Source organism: Amborella trichopoda, chromosome 7 (genome assembly GCF_054954075.1).
Source record: "Amborella trichopoda isolate Santa Cruz 75 chromosome 7, AtrichopodaSantaCruz75HAP2 v2.0, whole genome shotgun sequence".
NCBI lineage: Eukaryota > Viridiplantae > Streptophyta > Magnoliopsida > Amborellales > Amborellaceae > Amborella > Amborella trichopoda.
The window spans coordinates 34,902,191-34,924,278 of NC_142342.1; the positions used below are offsets into that span (position 1 = coordinate 34,902,191).

At 37.8% G+C, this 22,088-nt stretch overlaps 1 protein-coding gene across 1 annotated transcript; it reads left to right on the forward strand.

Moving 5' to 3' along the window:
- Positions 1–4,440: 4,440 nt before the first annotated feature.
- Positions 4,441–19,185, forward strand: LOC18432970 (RING/U-box superfamily protein). The gene is made up of 7 exons (XM_006843067.4): positions 4,441–6,084; positions 7,909–8,027; positions 10,721–11,350; positions 11,592–11,904; positions 13,602–13,767; positions 18,638–18,740; positions 19,038–19,185. Exons 1-7 carry the CDS (start codon positions 4,576–4,578, stop codon positions 19,153–19,155), a joined length of 2,958 nt encoding a protein of 985 aa, XP_006843130.1. The 5' UTR covers positions 4,441–4,575; the 3' UTR covers positions 19,156–19,185.
- Positions 19,186–22,088: the final 2,903 nt, after the last annotated feature.

The following is a 22,088-nucleotide window of genomic DNA, read 5'->3' on the forward strand; positions in this document are numbered from 1 at the left end:
TAATCTTGACCATTGGATGTAAAATTGGATGGTTACATTTATTCTATTGACCAAACTCAAATTTCAAATAAAAAATTTATCAAACTTTGTGACAGACTCAAGCTATTAGATTACACATTGGATGGTTGTAATTAATTGTGACCTCCTTATATCAAAGGTAAATGTTATCATTATATATCATCCATAAAAATAATCTAAAAAATATAAAAATCAATACTCATGACCAAAACACTATCTAATATTAGCCAAAATAATAAAAAATATATCACAAATATGAGGCTCACATAACACAATGCAATCAATCAAAGGGGAGCAAAGAAGCCCCAATCAATCAAAGGGGAGCAAAGAAGCCCATTTGGAAGTGGAACTCTAGACATCACAATGTTACACCCACCATCAAGACACCTCTGCCTACAACCCCTTACCACACGCTTTTACATTTGTACATCAAAACTTTAATGAAACATATAAAAGTTTGTATATGGCCAAAGGCATTATATATCAACAAATTTATGAAAAATATATATTACCATATAAAAAGAAAAACCATACAAACGTATCACTAAAGGCACCGCTCGCTCCGATACGAGAATAAAGTGTGCCATCCAACTCTATTGTAGCTTGGCACAAGCACTTTTCGAGCCTCTCTCCTCTTTGCAACGTACGTAACTGTTACGTACAACATGGAGTAAAAGAACATCGTACAATAAGGAGTAAAAGTGGCGGGCATAATTAAATTGGAAAAGTTTATATAAAGCTGAGGTTCAAAATAATCAAATTTGAACCTATTTAAAAAATTTCATTAAAAGAGGTTGTTTTGATGTTTAAATATTTTTAAATTGATCATCTCGACATCAAGATATATGAACATGACAAAAAAAATAGATTTTAAATTTTGAAAATAGTATATTTTCTAACATATTTTTGGACCATCAATTTTCAAGTTTCTCGTAGATCTCTCAATCTACACTATTTTTGAAGCTTTAAACTTTATAAATAAAAATAAAAATATATTTTAAGGCTGTCAAAAGGATTTTCGATATGAAACTACATTTCTCGATACTATTTGAAAGTAGGCTCTAACTTGATTGTTTAGAGTCGAAGCTCTATACAAACCACACCCTATTTAAATGGGAAAAATTTATATACAGCCAAAGGTCTAAACAATCAAATTTTAGCCTACTGCTGTGGCTATTTAAATATCTTATTCTGTGGCCGGTCTAGATCAAGTAATGGATGCCCCACACTACCTGAATGTGGGTCTCATCCATCAACGTTAGATCTACACTGGCCACGGAAATCGACGGTCAAGATTTAGAGAGCGTATGATTTTATTGTCCCTTCCTAACAGGGGAAAACAAAGCCCCTAAAAATAAAAGCCATTAAAATTTTTAAAAATGTTGAGAATATACTCTCCCAACGAAGAAAGGGGGGACGAATTCTCCACTTATATTTAATCAAGTCCAGCTACCATCAGATACCATGATGTGGGTATTTAACCCACTACAAATGTAGACTTTATAAGCAACACTCTTTTTACTTTCCAAATCCTAGTTGTAAAATCTCACTTCAAATCCTAATTGAAAAAGGTAGTATGAGAAACTCGTGGTGACCTGAAAATCTATTTTTACCATTATTAAGATATTTGAAATTCAAAAAATTGTATAATGAAAACATGAAAATACGTGGTACAAATAAAATCCTAAAAAAAGCACTATTTTTTTGGCTAAAATAATTGTTACTTTTAAAACTTTTGGGTTATAGAGTAACTTTTTCAAAATTAATAACCCTTATCGTACACTAGGGTTTGGCAACCGGCGGAGCCAACCCTATTTCCTTGAGGGTTGGTTCGGTCTGAGGATGCCTTGGCCTAGGCTCGGCTTTTGCCCTACCAAGGCCAGGCCGGGCAGGGCCACCGCAAAATTTCCATTAGAAGATATTTTGATGCTCAAATATCTTCAAATTGATCATCTCGACATCAAGATGCATGGACATGAGAAAAAAATGAATTTTAAGTTTTGAAAATAGTATATCTTATAACGTTTTTTTGGACCACCAATTTTTCAAGATTTTTTAATTTTCATAAATCTGTTCGATCTACACGATTTTTGAAACTTTAAATTTTATAATTAAAGATGAAAAATTATTTAAGGCTTTTACAAAAATTTTCATTATTGAAACCACATTTCTCGATACTATATGAAGGTACGTATTACTTTGATTGTTTAGAGCCTCGGCTCAAAACAAACCGCACCCTTTTGCCCACTAGACCCTCCTAAGTTGCACTTTTGTCGTAATGCTGCGGAAGGGGGTATATTAGATATTTCCTTACTTTTTATGATCATTTGATATGTTTTGTGTAAACGTGGCCATGACGCTCCGGCGCTACGGCGCCGATTACGTGCTGGCGACTTGTAAAAACAAATAATTCCCATAAAGCACTTGCTATTTCCAAGAAATTCGGTGGAGGCCTCACGGTTAATGAGAGGGTATAAGGAAAGTTAACAAAGTTTATAGGGATATACCTGGAAATCTGAAGGTTATCTTTACATTCTGAACAAATGAGGGCGTTTGATGATTAGGACTGTTGCCACGTGTAACGTGTCTGTGGCTCATGGAGAAATATGACGTGGACGCAAAGAAAACAAAGGCCGTGCTTCAATTAAGCCCAAAGGTATCGTGCTCTTGCGAGAGTAGCATCTATACGCTTAGAAAAAATAATGTTTGAAAATTGGACATGAAGGACCAATTTTTGGAACGCTAGATCTTATTGTTTAAGAATTTAGAATATAATTTTTTAAATTAATCATATAATAATTATTGAAAAAACATGGAGACTTGTGATTTTATCAAATGTATGACCTTTAATATAACAAAATAACTGATAATTCATATAGCTTATCTCAAATAGTTGAGACAAAGCTATAATGATGATGATAATGATTATCATATACTGATTTTTAAATGCATTTCAAAGTTTTATTCTAAAAAATTTCCCAAATATAGGGGTGGCAATTGATTCGGACCCGACTCAGGTCCAGCTCCAAATATTGGACCTAAATACTATTCATGTCCGGATCCATGTGAACATGACTTGAATAATGCTATTATATATATGATATTAATTAATATTTAGTTAATATTTAAATAAGTATAACTAAATTTTTAGTTATAATATTTAAATAATACATGTACATGTTTAATATAAAATTTAAGAGAAATGATCCTATAAGACCCTCCCCCACTCATGTGTGTAGGACCTTAAAGGATTACTATTAAATTTGACACGGATCTATAGAAAAGTCAAATCCCACTCTTAATAACTTTTTTAGAGATCCGTGCCAACTTTAATGATGATTCTTTGAATCTTACATACATGATTAGGGGAGGATCCTATAAGATCATTACTCAAAATTAAAAAAAAAGTTAATATATATATATATATATATATTATTTTAAAGTCGAGTCCAATGGGGTTTGGTTTGCCAGAAGAGGGTCCCGACCCGACCCGTTCCACTGCCACCCCTACCCAAATAGCTCTTGCACACAAGTGAGTAAATGTACAGTTTACTCGCGCCGGAGCATGGTTTTCCCTCCCTAATCCCATGAAACTTGTCTTTTCTCTCACTTAAATTCAACTCTCAAATTTCTCATTTACTTGCTCCTCACTCGGCGGTGTATTCTTATACCCCTCTCTCTCGCTCTCTCTCTCTCTATATGCATTTTCATCTTTTAAAAATCCGCTTCCTTTCTCTCTCTTCTCGGGATGGGCGGCGCGTTTGGGTTAGTTGAAAGAAAAGAGGAACCCTCAGATTTCCTGCTATCTTCATCAAACCCAGAATAATAATCCTGTGATTTCTCTGTATAAATTGAGATCTAATAATCCTCGACTTCTTCATTTCATTCTCCTCCTTGTTGATTTACTGGCAATTTCAGGGCATGCCTCTTCAGTTCTACTGGTATGAGCATTTTCTTTACTCTCTCTCTATATTTGCCCTAGCTGCACTGAAGCCTCTGCTTCTTTTCAATTTAGTTTTGCCTCTCTGATTGCATCTCTCTCTCTATTTTTATATTGCTATTTAATCTGTATCTCTCTCTCTACATGACTACATCTTTGTTTTTTTTTTTTTGAACCAGTCTCTCTCTCTACGTCTTCCAAATGGGTATTGGTAAATTTAGGGATTTGCTGTCTTGTACTTATATGTAAGGCTTTCTATATGCTCTGAAGTTTTTGATTATCTCTTGGGGTTGAGTTACCTTACTCATTAACTCTGATCGTACTCTATACTCGCCATTTTTCTAGCGTCAAATTTTGCTGAGAAAAAGTACTGTAATTGACGCTTTCAATTTCCAAATATGTGTTTTTTAAGAATAAATTTTTGGGTTTTGAAGATGGAATCAATTGCCTAATGCTAGAATTTTTTGTTTCAGTTTGATCTAGGGAGAGATAGAGAAATAGTGATTTATAGAGAGGGTAATAGAGGGTTTTAGAATAGCTTTCGATGTTGGATGGAGGAGATAGGGTTTCTGCAGCCTCGTCTCTGTAGATCAAGAGAGAGAGAGACCAGGTGAACAATGACTGATCACCTTCAAACATTGAAGCAGGACCAGACTGAACTACTGGATGCTCACAACGAGTTCCGAAGGGGCCTAGAACAGATAGTAAGAGGTCGTCTTGGTACCCACATTTCCTTCTCTACCTGCAACTGTGAACCTGGCTCTAGCATGAGTGTCCAGTGTCATGAACACGTGGGTGACCCACCATGTCGACTTGGTTGCTTTGGTGACCAAATGCAATTAGAGGATCGGCAAGAAGAAGATGAGGAGGAAAGTGATCAGTTAGTGAGAAGGAGGAGGAGGTCTGATCTAGAGAGAGATGATCTTGCCGAGTCCTCAGCTTCTCGAACAAGGAGGCGCCATTCTCGTATTTTGAGCAGGTGGGCGGCTCGACAAGCCCAAGAAATGATCACCACCATTGAGAGGAGAAATAGGGAATCTGAACTCATGGCTTTAGCTGGTTTACACACTGTTTCCATGCTTGACTCTTCATTTTTGAGGGAGTCACCCACTTCAAGAGGAGGGGGAGGACAAGGGCAAGGGGTGGTCGAGAGGCCCACGGCCCAAGCTTCCTCACTTCTCCAAATGTGGCGGGAGCTTGAGGATGAGCACCTTTTGAATCGTGCACGTGCAAGGCTTTCTCACTCCGAAGATTCACGGTATAACAGGCAAGAAGGTCCAGCTCGTGCGGGAAGAGAGAGAAGCACCAATAATTCTCTCATGGGATTTAATGGCGGAAGGGAGAGAAATATTGATAATTCTCTTTCTAGCTTTAATGGGGGAAGAGAGAGGAATGGCGATAATTCTCTTTCTAGTTTCAATGGGGTAAGGGAGAGAAATACAGATAATTCTCTCACTAGCTTCACTGGGACTACGAGCCATGCTAGTGAGCAGCATGGGAGGTCTGAAATTGCGAGTGATGATACAGAGGAGTCGAGGTGGTTGGAGAATACTCAGAGTGTTGAGGCTCCAAGAGCCGACAGTGAGAATGAATATGGGTCATGGGTTCATGGGCAAAATGAAAATGGAGATCGGGGTTCTAGTAGAGAGCAAAGTCCTGATCTTGGGGATGGGGAGAGAGAGAGAGTGCGGCAAATTGTTCGAGGTTGGATGACAGATAGTGGAATTGGAGATCATGCATCAAATGTGTCTCAGAGGAATAGTCCCAGGGCTGAGTGGCTTGGGGAGACGGAGAGAGAGAGAGTGAGGTTAGTGAGAGAGTGGGTTCAGATGACTAGTCAGCAAAGAGATGCTCGTGTTAGTAGGAGGGAGCAAGGATTGGGCTCAGGTGTGCATGTTGAGAGAACCCGTGGGCAAGCTAGGGAGAGAGAAACTGTTAGGGAGAGAATGGTTTCTGATCGTGATGACAGCCCACCTGAGCATGTACGCCGAGATACGCTGAGGTTGAGGGGAAGGCAAGCTCTCATTGATCTGCTCATGAGGATCGAGAGAGAAAGACAGAGGGAACTCCAGGGCTTGTTGGAGCATCGGGCGGTTTCAGACTTTGCTCATCGTAACCGCATCCAGGTGAGTTCTTAGCTTTGCAAAATCTATATGCTCTTTTTTTTTTCTCTCGTCCTTGTTTCATAGTTTTGTGACATGGGCATTATTTCTCTGCCCCTCGTTATTTGTTTTATGCTTCGATTTTATACAAGCACATCCGCGCTTTTCACTTGATGTATACTATGTGATTGCTCACCAAATTTTGGCTATTGTGACATATACTTTGTTGTGAGAATCATCTAACTATGTTTCATAGTTTCTTGGGTTATTTCTTCTTAAACTAATAATCTTCTGTTGTCTTTTTTCCTCATATTATATTGGAACTATTTTTATCTGGTTTTCTTTCTGTTGTTCTTGTTCGTAATTTCTAAATGAAAATCTATGTATAGTATATGCTGTCTATTTTTGTTCAGTTACATGTTACCTGTATTAGAAAACAGAGACTCTTCTTCGTTGACCATTGAATATAGTCGTATATCACTATGTTCAACTATATGATGCATTTACTCAATTCTGAGTAACAAGATTGAGATGCTACAAGTTAATAGCCTGACTGTATTTCTTCAGGAATGGATAATCTTTTTGTATTTATGTACTGGGATGTCTTGAAGAAATATTGGAAATTACTCGCGTTTGATGTCTTTTATTGACTCAAAACCACTTTCACAAATATGCCAAATGTATAAATTTTAACCGAGATAAACATGAAAAAACTTGGAATAAGCACTTATGATACTGTTATTACACATAACTGTGACCAGTGAAGCCCATCTTTCCCTACTGTTCCGTTTCCACTAGAACTCCGTAAATTTTTTTATTTATTTATTTATTTATTTATTTTATTTGAAACTGTAGAACTCTGTAAGTTTTCATCAAAGCTATTACTGTATTAAGAATCTGTTACTCAGTTGTAGTTTTTTGTTCAATCAGTCTCTGAGTCATGTTGGAGCTGCATTACCTTTTTGGATGGGGTGAGAGATGTGAACATCAGGCATGTTAATACCAATTACACACAGATTTTCTTGACTAGCTTGTGAAAATAATGAACTAGTAAAAGTAAGTTTGTTTGGGCAGTGTTTAAAGACCTGCGCTCGAGGTCTGAACTGCCAGGGTCCTGAGATCCCGAGTCAGAGGGAGACTTGGCCTAGTAGGACTGCCTGACTCAGCCAAGTCTCAGTTAAAAAATACGTAACAACTTTGGGCTCTGATCAAACTTGCCGTATTATCAGGGTTAGTCATTACCTGGCAGTCTGGCGCCCTGCTGGTCCCAAATGTCTTGGGCCAGTCCGAGCCCGAGTCAGCAATTCTAGACACTAGTCGGGAGCATAGAATGTTAATGAAGAACATGTATACAAACTGATCCAGAGGAAGAGGATGTAATGCACAAAGAAAGTGAGAAAAAAAAACAGCAATAGTCGCAAAATCTTACAAGAAATACTAGGACTAATTCTCATAACCAGAACATGCTGAACGCCACCAATGATAGGACATGGTTCTCACCCTAAGTTCTCAAGGTGATAGAAGGTGGTGATCAAGCAGGATCCTCTTGTCTCCTCTCCCAAACTCAGGTAATACAGAGCATATGGTCATGGACATGTTAAATAAGGGATGTGCTGATAAACATCACTGCATGTATGGGATTTGGGATTAAACTTTATAATGTAGGATTAAAATTAACAAAAGGTGAATTGTAAATATCTTTACAAATACATGCACTTATCGCATAAATTGTAGACATGCTATCTACCAATGTAGTTAATATTTATAAATCCGAACATATATAAGCATGCTATGCATCATTGTTAATTTAGTAAAATTTATGTTGCCACTTATTTATGTGATATCCAGTCATTGCTGCGAGGTAGATTTTTACGAAGTGGAAGATCCATTGAGGATGAGAGACCTCCTTCAGGTGCAGCAAGGGAATTGGGCCAACTTAGACAATGGCACACGGTTTCTGGCATAAGGTATGTCTCTTGTTGTCATCCATACCATTGTTAGTAGAACACTGCACCTAGTTTGCAATGTGATACTGTTGGTTACTTTGTAAAGTACTAGTTTTAATTGGTACGTTATTTGAATGCGCATGCTGAATTGTCAGGGTCTTTGTATTGAGTTCATCATCGAGAGTTTATATCATGGCCTTGAGAGTCAGGGATTTGTAGATGCTTGTTTTAAAGAGTATAGGGATACATTTCAAAGCAAAATAAGTTATACAAGGAGAATTTTGCTGTTATATTGATATGCTTGTGCTCATACATACTTGAATACTTGTATGTTATATGTGCTTTGCTTCTCAGTATCAATAAGATATGATACAGGGCCATATGCTTTTAGGATAGTTGTGAATATAAACATCTATAGAATATAGCGACAGTATATGCATAGATTTATATATGATACTATGATATATGGAACATGATATTACCTGCAAAATATACTGTATCTAAAGTGTGTCATTTTGATAGCGGATCTGTGTATTCACACATCATTGTTGGGGTCTGTTTGCCTTCCCTGAAATTCCCCCCTCTTTTGTTTTTCTTAAACACATTGTGTGTGGCGGGACAACCCACATGTGTGCACCCACCTCATAACTAGCACCACATTAAGCGTGGGTTTGGGGCAACAAAACCTCAGCCAAAAATAAAAAGAATTTTGATGGACTTCGGGCAGAATGAAGCATCTATCTGTCTGTTATTGACATCTGAAGGTTGAGGGTCCTCTATATTTAGCTTTTAAACAGATATTGTAAAATCCTGTGTAATGTTTTGGGCATTGTCCTCCAGAATTCTATGGGGTGTCTCCGAAAGAATTTTCTTGAGCCAGTTGATGGCCTCAATCCACAGAGATTTACTAACCTTCTCCCAATATGAATGAAAAGCAATCCCTGGCCTCTATTGTTATTCACTTATTCGGAAGGGGTTCATTTTGTCAGTTTAAATGAGCTGTCCATGGTGGATACAAACCATAAATGACTGGCTGATCATAAGAGAACGTATAATGCATGAAGAGGCATGTCATGTCTTTTGGTGGTAGGAATCAACCTTTTATAGTTTGTTTTAGTCATTGCTCCAAGAAAATCGCTGTAAGCAACCTCCTAAAAATTCCCTAGCACTGCAAGGCACATGGCGGGAAATTACTGGTCGAAAACCATCTAATTCCTAACTTCTGCTGCCTAGTGGCTAATTCTCCAATGCACTCCGCCTAATTACTAATCCAGTAAGTTGCATTTGAGAAATCTACTTCCGCTATCATTGGCAGCCTGTGCTTGACTAATTGCAAATTTGACACCCACACGCAAGGTTAGTGTTTCAGCTATAATGGAGTCACAAGCTTCATTAGGGCCTGATTATGGCATAGAAGTGGTTCCATTTAAGTCCCACTTGGCGCTACCAATTCCCACCTGTCCTGGTTTCCCCGAGAGCAGCCATCAGCCATCAAATTTGATACTGAAAGTAGCAATCACTGGTGTCTGCCATGATGTTACTACTCTATAGATAGATGTTCTTGAATGGGTAACTTTTTGAATTCCTTTGAACCCAAGGGAAGACATCGCCAGTCCTCTAATGTTCTTCTTGAGAGCTTTGGTGGATATTCAATGACCTTCGAAAGTGGGATTGTTCTTCTTCTGCCAAATACCACTGATGATCCCTAATTAAGTCAGTCGACTTCTACTAGGAAAAGGGACTGGCCTCAAAAATATGCTTTTTGAAAGGGAGCAGCTGACAAGTATTTATACCCCATATTTTTCTCGAAGTTAATACCCCATAGTATATTTTGTGCCTTTGCACTGAGTTTTTGCTGTGGCTATGTAGTTCTGTTGTTGAAATGGATGTGCATATGCACTCGGGCAGGATGGCACTACCCTGAGAGCTCAAATAAAGAGGAAAAGGAAAATTTTTTTAGGCAGTTTGTTGGGTGGATGAATTATATTTATATTTCAAGGACTAGTGAGGTTACATCTGAGTCATGTACTCTGTTTGAATGTACTATTTGGTTCGTCACTTATTACATGCAAAGGAGTTAATTATAGATAACCTGTAAAAGTAACATTGATGTGGTATAAGTTCCCCAAAATATAGGTACTGTCACGATTCACATATTATTTTGAGAAAATTAATACAAATAGAAAGAGACATCTTTGCTAACTCTATGCTTGCTGCAAATATGTTATGGACAGTCCCTTGTGCCCATCTCTTAGCAATAATATGACATTTTAATTCTGTGTTGACCTAGAACTCTGTTTTGGTTTTTTGGTTAACATCACCAACTTAACCAGTTAATGCCACACTCAAATCTATGATTGAAATTTATTGCTACATGCTATAATCATCACTCATTATGATTAGTGGCAGGACTTGGTCATTTCTGTGATTTCTGTGGAACATGTTGTATTTGCATCGTAACATGGATAGAATCATAATAACAAGGGTAGATAATCTGTGCTAACCCATCATAATTAGACAAAGAAAGTTGTCTTATTTGCTATTGTTTCTCAAGATGTTCATCACCATTTCAGAATTATACATTTTATAAGTTTTTAATTGTCGTACGTTCTCTGGTTTTTTGAGAGTGTATTGGTGCCAATTATACCATTTTCTGTACCCTTAGCCTCAAATTTGCAGTAGTCCTTCCATTTATGATTATTTTGTGGTTCCAGGGAGGGATTTCGTTTCAGACTTGAAAACATTGTTCGTGGTCAGGTTAGCAACCAGTCTGATGCTGTTGCTACCAATAATTTGAGTAACTTTGGAGGAGATGATCAATTCCATGCTTCCTCTGAGGTTCCAAATGAAAACCATGACCAATCTCAAGTAAGGAGAGATGAAGAAGAAGCTCAACGGGCAACAGAGCATTTAGAAGAAGAAAGTAATACTCGTACGGCAAATGCAGATTGGCAAGAACCTGTTGCGCAAGGGCAGGATTGGCGTGAAGGATTTGTAGAAGAAACAACAGATTGGAACCAACAATCTGCTGACCATGAATGGCGAGATGGGGCTGGGGATGAACTCGATGGGAACTGGCAAGACCCATTGGAGGAGGATCATGTTGGAAATTGGCCCACTGATACTGGAGAAAATGCAATGGAAGATGGAGAAGTTAATCTCATCGAAGAAGTACATGGGGAGTGGCATGAGGATGATCCTCAGTTATCAGTTGAGAATTGGCAGGATGAGCCTCATAACCCTCCGAGAATTTCAAGGTCAATTCCAATTCGTAGAGTGAGCGGATTCCAACCTCCGGATGATGACAATGTGTACAATATGGAACTCAGAGAACTTCTTAGCAGGTATTTTTATTATGAAGTACTTCTTAGCTGATATTCTTATTATTAAGTTTTTCCGTAGGAAGCTATTTACTATTCTGTTTAGTTATTTTGATTTGATTGGTTCCTCTTCATTTGCTTTGTTTCTTTTTGTAGTGCACATAGTGCGCTTACTGATTTGATAAGTAGTCAATTTTTCACATTGATGGAAAAATGAATAATCAATCGTGAATAATCTTTATATCCGATCTGCTATATATGACAGGAGAAGCGTCTCAAATATTCTTGAAAGTGAGTTTCGCGAAAGCTTAGACCAGTTGATTCAGTCATATGTACAAAGGCAAGGACGTGCACCCATCGATTGGGATTTGCAAAGAGGCCTCCCTTCAGAAGCTCCTTCACAGGAGCAAAATCAGGAGGAGCGTGAAATGAATAATCAGAATGTGGATCCTCCGAATAATGTAGTGAGGCCTACGCTAGTGGTTCCACCACCACCAGTTCCACCACCACCACCTCTTTGGCACCAGGAGCTGCAGCAAGCTACTTGGCCTCGACACAGCATGCATCGTGCCGAAATAGTATGCCATCTTCCTTGAACTGTTGATTGTATCTCCTGCACTTAAGATAGTAATTAGAGATATAATTTGTTGTCTTACCTTTTAAACATGAAAAGTTTAAGATGGTAGTTGAGGATTGCATATGTATGAGTCCCAGAAGATACAATCTTGGTTTTTCTAGGGCTGTGATCTTATATAATCTATGTTATCAGTAATAATTTGATGATGAGGAATTGCAAAAGACATGTTTATTTGGAAGAGAGTAGCAAAATCATTGATGCTTATAATCTCATGGAGCTGTCTTATCTTGTGAGAATTTCTCTGCTTGTCTTCTGTTGAATTGCCTTCCAAGGAGCATGGAAAGTGGTAACACTACAATAAGTTGGTGGTAATCATTTATTCCCCCAAACTTTCTGTAAGTTTTCATTGAAATGGAAATCCACTTGGTTCATTTGATGATGTCTAGTGCATACTATTCATTATTCATTAATACTTGGCAAAGCAGAGAAAACCACATTTAAATTTTGGTCTGATTGAACTGTTTTTTCCTCTGCCTATGTGGAGAGTGCAATTTAATATCCTGAAGGGACCTCCTGGTCCTTGTTATAGCGTGCACCCCCAACTTTGTTGAATCCATGACATGAGGGACATTTGGGGGATGGATACATACTCCTGTCTTTTTATCAGACAGAAATTGTGAATGACCCTCAACCATAGTTTCTGAAGATCTATTGCTTTTACACCATCCATGCCCTGTCATTGTGAGACCAAGAGCTTGATATTCTACTTGATGATCCATGTAGATCGGTGTCCCACATCTGGTGAGCATATAGATCAAAAGATTTCTTGTTCCTTTTCTTTCCAGAATCTCCAAATGACAGTAAAAGAACATACTTTTAGGTAGCTATAAACCAAGTCTATATGTGTATATACAACATCTTAAATGTGAATTAGAGTTGTTGTACCTTAAGTCATAATTAATGTAATTTAAACTTCTGGAGGTGGTTCTAATGTATGCTAATGTAAGTTTAGCTTTTATTTTTTGATGGGTCTTATGAAATCGTAACCCTATGCAGTCCAGTGCTAGTTTTCTCCCTTATAATTTTAGGCATTCCATATCAGCAAGTTCCTTTGTTTTCTTTCTGGGTAGTAATATTCCTCTCATCGAGCTACTATCTGTGAAGGTCATATTATACTTGTGTTTAGGCCATCCATTTTTGCCTCTTTTCACTAAGTTTTAAGACTTAGACTCGACTTAGGACTTGGCCTCGCCCTGAATCAAGTCAACATGCCAAGTCCTAGTTGATTCATTAGGTCTTTGATTTTTATTTATTTATTTGGTTTAAATTTTATTTTTTTAAGTAGTCATGTAATTTGCAGTGGTGCTGTCAATGATACTCGAATGACTTTGACTTATGTGGTTCTTAAAATGACTGTCAAGTCAATGCCTTCTCTCGTCATAAAGATTACACACCCAGCTGAGCTCAGTCCAGACACGGATGATTCCTTTGTTTCTCACAGAAGTTTTTGTGCATTGCTTCATATTAATATATATGAAGACAATCTATTCTTTTATCCATTAGGCGTTGACAAAATGTGCTTGGCTAAATTCTAGACTGAAGCATTATTTTGATTGAAGTTGCAGAAATTCAGATCTTTTGTGTGTCATTTCACTGTGGGCGGTAGATTAAGCCAAACATTGGTGCCATGTGATGCAGGAGTGGGAGATTATTAATGATTTGAGGGCTGACATGGCTAGGCTTCAGCAAGGGATGAGCCATATGCAGCGGATGTTGGAGGCTTGTATGGATATGCAGCTAGAGTTACAGCGTTCTGTTAGACAAGAAGTTTCAGCAGCATTAAATCGTTCAGGCGAAGGACAAGGTCAGTAGGCTTCCATTGCCTTTTAAATTATCAGCCCTGTATAGTAGTTCATTATCTTATGGAAAAAAGAAAAATATTAGTGATTTGTCAAGAAAAGCTCTTAGGTATTCAGAAGCAAAACCATTGTCGATGATTGTGTGCAACTTAATGTCATTTAGTTGGAAAATCAGATTGAATTTGAGTCTTAATCCCACATTTTATTCTTTATTTCCAAATAATTCCTCAATTTGTTTTTCAAATGCAAAATACCTCAGTTTATTCTAATTTGCAAAAAGTACCTCAATTTATTTTTTTAGCGAAAAATACCTCGAATTATTTTTCTTTACCTAATTGTTTTTTTTTTTCCAAAAATAACCTCAACTTATTTTTTACGAAAAAATACCACAAACACTAAGTTTCTCTCAAGGTTTCAAAAGACTCTAGGAGGCTGCCCAGAACCTCAGACGCCCTGGAGTACAAATTCTTTAGATATATAAATATATGTGCTGTCTAAACGGACATATATTCATATATTTGTGTCAATTTTGTAATTTATTGCATTTGTATGTATTGTAACATACCTTTTTTATATACAAACGTATGATATATCACATATTAAGAATAAACCTGTTCAAAATTTTAAAATCCAAAGCATACTAAATTTTAAAGAAGTTAAAAAGTCTAATAGAGGTACATATTAGTAATAGTCTACTAGGCTATGTATTGGTAAATTTAAAAAAAGTTCAAAGTTAAAATTTTTGATTCTCAAAAATAGGTATAGTCGAAAATAACCCCCATAATCTATTTAAGCTTTTATGGGGTCAAAATTACCCCATTTGCCCTTTTGGGCTTTTGAAAAGTTGAAAAAGGAGCCATGGCCCTGGGCGTGCGCCCCGAGGCCAGGCCTAGGCGTGCGCCCCGAGGCCCCTTGGATGCCTAGGCACCGGGCGGTCCGTTTTTTTGAATGCTGGTTTCTTGTACTCTGAACATCTGTTATATCTCTAATATTTATGTTTCTGTTTACAGATTTTCCTTTGTGGCATCATTGTTAAGAACATTGGTGCCTTTAATTTCTGTGATTACAAAATAATGGAATGAATTTTTGTTGTATGGTTAAGATGCCATACATTATTTGCGTTCATTATTGTGCGGCATTTACGCTCTGGCATCCATTGCAGTGTGGTTTGAAATAGTTTTTCTTTTTTCTTGGTTGTCTTGTGATTATTTGCAATGTTATTTGGAATGATCAATGATTACTTGTCGTGGGCAACTATATAGTTGTTTTTGCTTTGTTTAGTTTCTCCTTTCCCCATTAGGATGGACCAACTTTTGGGAAAGGAGCCATTGTTTTTCCCCTGCACCCATTTAGGAGTGGAAAAACAACCCTTCTTGGTCGGCTTTGATATTCATGGACGATAGACTTTGGTAACCCTGTTTGTTATGAAACACTACCAAAATGTCCATGGCCTAAAAAACAATCTGTTGTGCCCCATGTATAACCAACTTCCTTGTTGGAATTCGTCGGCCATCCAAACTTCTAATAGAAAAGGGAAAAAGAAGATGAAAGAAAAGAAAGGAAGAATTGTTTAGCCATTCAATTGCAGCGTTTGAGTTTATGATGAGGAGAGATTTTATTTAGGTAGTGCAGCGCCTTCATCCCTGTACAAGAGATGCTAGTGCACATACATGGCCTGAACATCCTTCTGAAAAATAAAATAAAATAACAATACAGACCGATGAAAGAACATCGCTAAAAACTTCATGTTTTACTAAAAGAATTAGAGTTCTCACTGGTGATCTAATGCATCATTTAATGTGTTGGGCATGTTTATTGTCATAACTCACATTCAAAGTTAGTGTAGTAACGCCCATTCATAGTTAGTGTAGTGGCATTATATGTATGCGCATTGGTGCTTCATCTATATTTTTGTAATATCATTCGCATACTTATATTATACTGTTGAAAAACTCACGTTTGAAACGGAGTTTTTCTATGGATCTGAGGACTTATTTTTAGTTTCTGCTGAAATTTATTGGTCCTAAAAATTGAGTCAACATGGTTCTTACATTTTTACATGTGTAACACCTTACTTGTTAAACTTTCTATAAATGAAGTTTGCTGTGGTGTCACAGATGTCATTTGATTGATGTTCATGCTATTTCCCAAAAATTTACTTCATGTTCCCTGACGCAATCCTAACAAAGGGATACTTGTACCTTGTACATTTTTAAATTAAGCATGCACTTAAATTCATTTTCTTTTCCATCTTGTTGTTGGTTGTACTGTGTTCTTTTTTATTTTTGGTGGGTAAGTTAGCTGGGTTATGCACCCCATCCTTTCGTCAGTTAAAAAATGATTTTGCATAGCCCAATAGCTATATTAGACGTTGGGGATTTTATTTAAGACTGAGAGAATCAATCCCTAAATATCAGTTGTATTCTACCTTTTGTGGCTTTCGTATTCTTTTGTTATATTTCGTTGATTTTTTTTTATAAATGTTTCTGATAATTTTAATGTGATTTTATATTGTAGTATGAAAATGAATGTAATAATGGATTTTGGATCTTCTTGTATTTATTATTGGATAAAATTGTGGGATAAGAATAGGGGAATTCAATTGACAAACCATTTCAGTTTGAAGTTGCCCTGTGATGGATGAGTTGTTGAATTTCAATTAAGTGAAAGTGTCAAATTGTTATTGATCAACTGGCTGCTTGTTATGGTTCCTCATAGATTCCTCATAAACATTAGCTTTGTTGGTCAATCTGGTGATTTTCTAACCCTAAGTCTGAACTAAGATGACTGTGGATAGTATGCTGGGCTCTGTGCTCACTCTGGAGAGTATTTAACAAGCTATTAAGTTCATGCAGATTAAAGCTGCCTGTTTGAAAAGAAGTAATAGTGGGGTTGAGTCATATGACAAAACAGAGATTAATTCTTTCTCATTTTCTGAATAAGCATAGCCAAGGAAAAGGAAAAAGGCCTATGATTATAGGTCTAAAAATGTTGGAAAATGTCGGAGTTTCCCTTCACTTAGGTGGCATCTCAAAGGGCTCATGTTTGAGGAACTGTAAACGCAATGAAGGCAGTGGGGGGGCGTTTTGGGGGGTTGGGGAATGGTTCATAATTACTCCCTCTCTCTCTTGGGGTTGGGGTATGGTTCATAATTACTCTCTCCCCCCTCCTTCCACTTAGGAGGCTGCCTCTTGTTTTATTAAGGGTAGTTTTAGTTACTAAAAAATTCACTTGTATAGTGCACTTGGGGCCTATTTGGATTACAGTCAATCTCATCAGGAACAAACTATTTTATTTGAAATTAATGTACTCGGCATGTTATTAAGTTGGTCTCTCTCTCTCTCCCCCACCCCCCACCCCCCACTCCCCACCCCCCACCCCCCACTTAGGACGCTGTCTCTTGTTTTAGTGAGGGTAGTTTTAGTTACTAATCACTTGTATAGTGCACTTGGGGCCTATTTGGGTTACAGTTAATCTCATCAGGATCAGACTATTTTATTTGAAATTAATGTACTTGGTATGTTATTATTTTGGTAGCTGTTTGGTGCATACTTTGTATTATATATAATTGTTTAATTATTGAATTTTTTGGGTAATATTCAGCTAATTATCGTCATTGAATATTATGATGAACACTGCCAAATAACAAATAATTGATTATCAGGAGTAATTTTATTGAAGCAATGAATTATGGATGATAACGATTACATCGAAACAAGCCCTGGATGTACGATCCAAAAGTGCATTTCATGAATTAGGAAACTGACAAAGGAATAATTGTATGCCCCACCATTCAAAACTGAATTGTGAAGGAGAGGGTAGCAATTTTCGAAGGTTAAAGATAATTTCGATTACTAATAGGACTGATATTGTGAACTTAAATGTATGTGCAGTAGGAAACGAATAGAGGGTAATTGAATGTTCCATAATTCAGAATACTATTCTGAAAGAGAGTAGCAATTTTGGAAGGATATGACATGCCACAATATAAGGCTCCAATGATCCCCCTGGCCCCTTTCCCATTCTGTGTGTGTGCGTGCGCGCCTAGGCGCCTGCTTAGGCTAGGTGGGCGACCAATTGGGGCCCTCCCAGGATGGAGGTCTTTCAGAGCTCTGGGGGCCTCTGGGTGTTGCCTAGCCACTGACCCAACCGTTTTTTAAAACACTGATTCAATCCAAGATTACAATGTCACCCTTGCAGAACCAAACTTTGAAAATTAAAGTTTACAATATAGATGCTACTTGATATGGCCAATTCTTCATGGAAAAAAAAGCCTTTGCAATTTTTATGTACAAACTGGTTCTATTAGAGGTTTTCTGATCCGAGTTTTGTGACTGACACTTAGATCTGATACATTGTTTGGGTATGATTGATGACTCGTGAAATGGATAAGCATTCCCTTTGGTTTCTCCCCAAGTGCTAATGGGAAGGAGGGATTTTGACAAACTACTTCATAGACAGTTTTAATACAAGCTCTACTCACTTATCTTTGTTTGAGGACTTATTTGTGCACTGATATAAAAATAAAAGGGTTTCGCTGTTTATTTTTTGCTAAAAATTTATGATACCATGACCAGCCTATGTTTGAAGTGACCTGTCATTGAGCAAGCTGGTCATTTCAATATTTATCCTTTGAAAATGCGGACACCAGTACACCACAGTTCTTTTGGACTTTAAATTAATGATTTGGTTTATGAGAGCAAATATGGTTGGGTTTGACACCTGCATTTTAGATATGCCTTCTCTATTTGAGGTTATGGTTTTCCTTGGGAACCCTTGTGGTGAAGTTTTGAATGACCATTATTTAAAGAAGACAGCTTGGAATTCAAAATTCTATTGAGAATCTCACATTCTACTTGTTTGTATATATTGCAGGAATGAGAGAGGGGTCTTCAGAGGATGGATCAAAATGGGGGAATGTGAGGAAAGGGACTTGTTGCGTTTGTTGCGACAGTCATATAGATTCTCTTCTGTACAGGTCCTCTTTTCACCCACGTCAAATTCTTTGCAATATTAGAATGAATGGAAGATAGGACCTTAATCCAGTGGACTGTGGAAAATGGAAGTCCATTGGTATTGTGGCCATCATGAAATGATGGAGGGAGAGTGAGACCCAACAGGACTATCGTTGGCCAAGTCCATTGGACTATTGACTATTAGTCCTTACCGAGGATGAAATAAATACGATTTTAAGAATGTTTAGAGTTCTTTTCTGCAGTGAATCTTGTTTCCATGCAAAACTTTGGTGGGTATGATTTTGTTGCTGTTTTTGCAGGTGTGGACACATGTGTACATGTTCAAAGTGTGCGAATGAGCTGGTTCGAGCTGGAGGCAAGTGTCCTCTTTGTCGTGCCCCCATTGTTGAGGTTATCCGAGCTTATTCTATACTGTAAGTAAAGAAATACATCTGAAAAACAAAAAAAGTGGGAAAATGAGAAAAAAGAGGGAAAATGAGAATCTTTTTGTCCGGGAAAAGTGGGACTTATTTCCTCCCTGTTCCTTAAAATTTGCAATTGCCTTTGTTGTTTATGATTATTTCTTTGTTGAGATAGACAGGAAGGACAGTGGCACGTGTGATTGATTCATCATATTCATGTCAATAAAATGTTTGAAAGGAGGCCCTGGTTTGCTTCTTTCCCTGTGTCCCTGAACCTTTTGGCTTTTTTTCATGAGGAGATCAGGAGGGTTAGTCTTGTCTTGCACTTTCTTCTTTTTTGTTTTTCATGGTGGATGGAAGGCTGAGATTAGACGGCACACACTCTATAGAAATAATCTGGGTTGTCCGTCCAATTAATCTTCTCGGTTAATTCTGAAATAGTTAAGGGAGACGTGAAGCAAAGGGGGGAAAACTCCCGGAAAAAAGAATTACAAAAGATGCACAGGGAAGTGGGATAAATCAAAATAGTGTAGACCCTTATTGTCTTTCATGAACACATTCGACTTTATAGTGAGCCCTCTCTCCAACAGAAAACTCTAGTTTGAAGAAGCTTTGAGCCAGCCACTAGGTTTTCACTAACTTGGGTGGTTAAGCCTGAACATAAACTAGCAAGGCATGCACGGGGGAAAACTGGTCCATGATCTTGCAATTTACTATTAGGGATTTGGAGCTCACCCTGGGGGCAAGAGGCTGATATCTAGGAGGACTGCACAGGGGCAAAGTAGCCCACAAGGAAGGCACTTTCGGTACTATACTATGGATGTAACAGGAAATAGTAAGATCTTATAGCCAATTTTTCAAAAAGCTTGAAAGAATAGAGGAAGAAATGGAGCAAATGAGAATGAAACTTTATCATGTGAGATATCGTGATTCATAGTTTTGGATGTCTCCTTGGAGCCATTGAATGAAATGAAGATTAGCATGGTCCCTATGCAAGGATGAAGGCGAATCATGAAACCGACCATCAGGGTTGGGATTGATTATTCAAGGCAGTGTTTAAAAAATTGGAATGGGCCCTTGAGTTGCCAAGGAGTCTGATTCCAATACTTATGGCTGGATTTGGAAGATTTCTGAGTACGATCAGGCTATGTTCAACAAAGAAAATGAAAAGAAAGGAGGAGAATTTGATATTTTTGTTTTTTTTTTTTCCCACTAGAATTGCCTAGCTTCTGATCCCAAGCTGACTCATGTGAATTTGCGTATAAGTCACTGATTTAAAGTCTAATAGTTGCACACTAATTCCCAAGATTGAATCCTATGCTAAACTGCCTTAAATAAAAATTAGTTTTGGAAGATTTTTTATGAAATAAATTTGTTGATCATCATCGTCAAAGCCTTTTCCTAACTAATTGGAGTCGGCTAGGTGAATCTTGGTATGCTATTGAGCTCTATTAAGGCTATACCCTCAATTAGGCTATAAGTGCCCATATCTTTTCTCACTACTTCCAACCATGTCCTTTTGGGCTGCAATTTAAGAGCCTTCCACATGAACTAAATTGTACCTCTTAATAGGTGTTGTACTTGGTCTGCGTCATACATGGCCAGCCCACGTAATTTCTCTCATTTTATCGCCTATTGGTACAACACTTAAATCTTTCCGAATGCATTCATTTCGAATTTTATCCCTGCTTGTCTTACCACTCATCTATCTCAACATCCTCATCTCCACTATATTTTTCTATAGGTATATTGTTTTTTGACCATCTAACATTCTGTCCTATAGAGCAATGCTGGTCTCATTTCAGTCCTATAGAACTTGCTCTTCAACTATATTGGTATGCAGCGATCACATAAAATTTTGGTTGCACATCTCCAATTCACTCACCCAACTCTAGTTCTATATGCTATATTTTCCCCAATCTCCCTGTTTTCATGGATTATCAACCCAAGATATCGATAATGCACTCTTTTCGTTATTTCATGGCCGTCAATCTTAACTACTTCTTCATCTCTACTATTATTACTAAACTTGCATTCCATATACTGTCTTAGTCTTGCTAATTTTAAAACATTTAAATTCTAAAGCATCCTTCAAAATTTCTAACTTTGTTTTTATGCCGTTTCGGGTCTCATGGATTAAAACCATGTCATCTGCGAACATTTGCGAACACAAGGCACTACGGTACCACATCTTTTATGTGCCTAGTTAAGTTGTCCATAATTTATCATGAATAATGAAATAGATTTGTTGATCATTTTGTAAATCGGAAGCAGTTTGGATTGCACCTAAATTTCAGAACAAGCAACAAGGGATCTGAGTCTCTATTCCCTTATGGCAGAAAATCTCTTTTCTAGAATGACTCTCTATACCTGAACGTGCTCTCTCTCTTAGGGGTAGCAATGGGCTTGGTGGCCCTGCTCGGCCTAGTCAGCGTGGCCCTTAAAAACTAGTGCCTGGGCCACAAAATGTAGCCGGAGGCCTGGGCTAGGGCATGGCGACCATCATTTGAGGGTAGGGCCGGGCCTAGGCCCTGGCCGTCTTTTTCTTTGTTTTTTAATTTATTGTTTTTTGGTTTTATTTGGCATGGTCTGACGCAGCCTGGTGTGGTCCTGATAGGGCTAGGGTTGGGCCAGGGCCAGGGCAAGGGCAAGGGCCTCTTTGGCTCAGTCGGGGCCAGCTTGATCTGGGCGAGCCTTATGGGTACTAGGGCAAGGACTGGGCCGGACCGGGCCTGCCCTGCTCTCCCTATCTACTAAGTTTCTCTTTCTTAAGCTCTCTCTAACGTCTCTCTAACGTCTCTTTCTTGGGGTGGACCAAATCATCTACCCAAAATTTGATGGTTAACAATGAAATGAAATCTCATTTCAATACATCGCATTTGTTAAACAAAGATTCACATTGAAACCTTAAAGGAAAAGTGAAGTTACAGAGAATAGAGAAAATAGAGA

Coding starts and splice junctions, on each gene's coding strand:
- LOC18432970 (XM_006843067.4), top strand. CDS start 4,576: ATGACTGATCACCTTCAAACATTGAAGCAGGACCAGACTGAACTACTG. Junction 8,028..10,720: donor CACACGGTTTCTGGCATAAG/GTATGTCTCTTG, acceptor TTGTGGTTCCAG/GGAGGGATTTCGTTTCAGAC. Junction 18,741..19,037: donor ATAGATTCTCTTCTGTACAG/GTCCTCTTTTCA, acceptor CTGTTTTTGCAG/GTGTGGACACATGTGTACAT.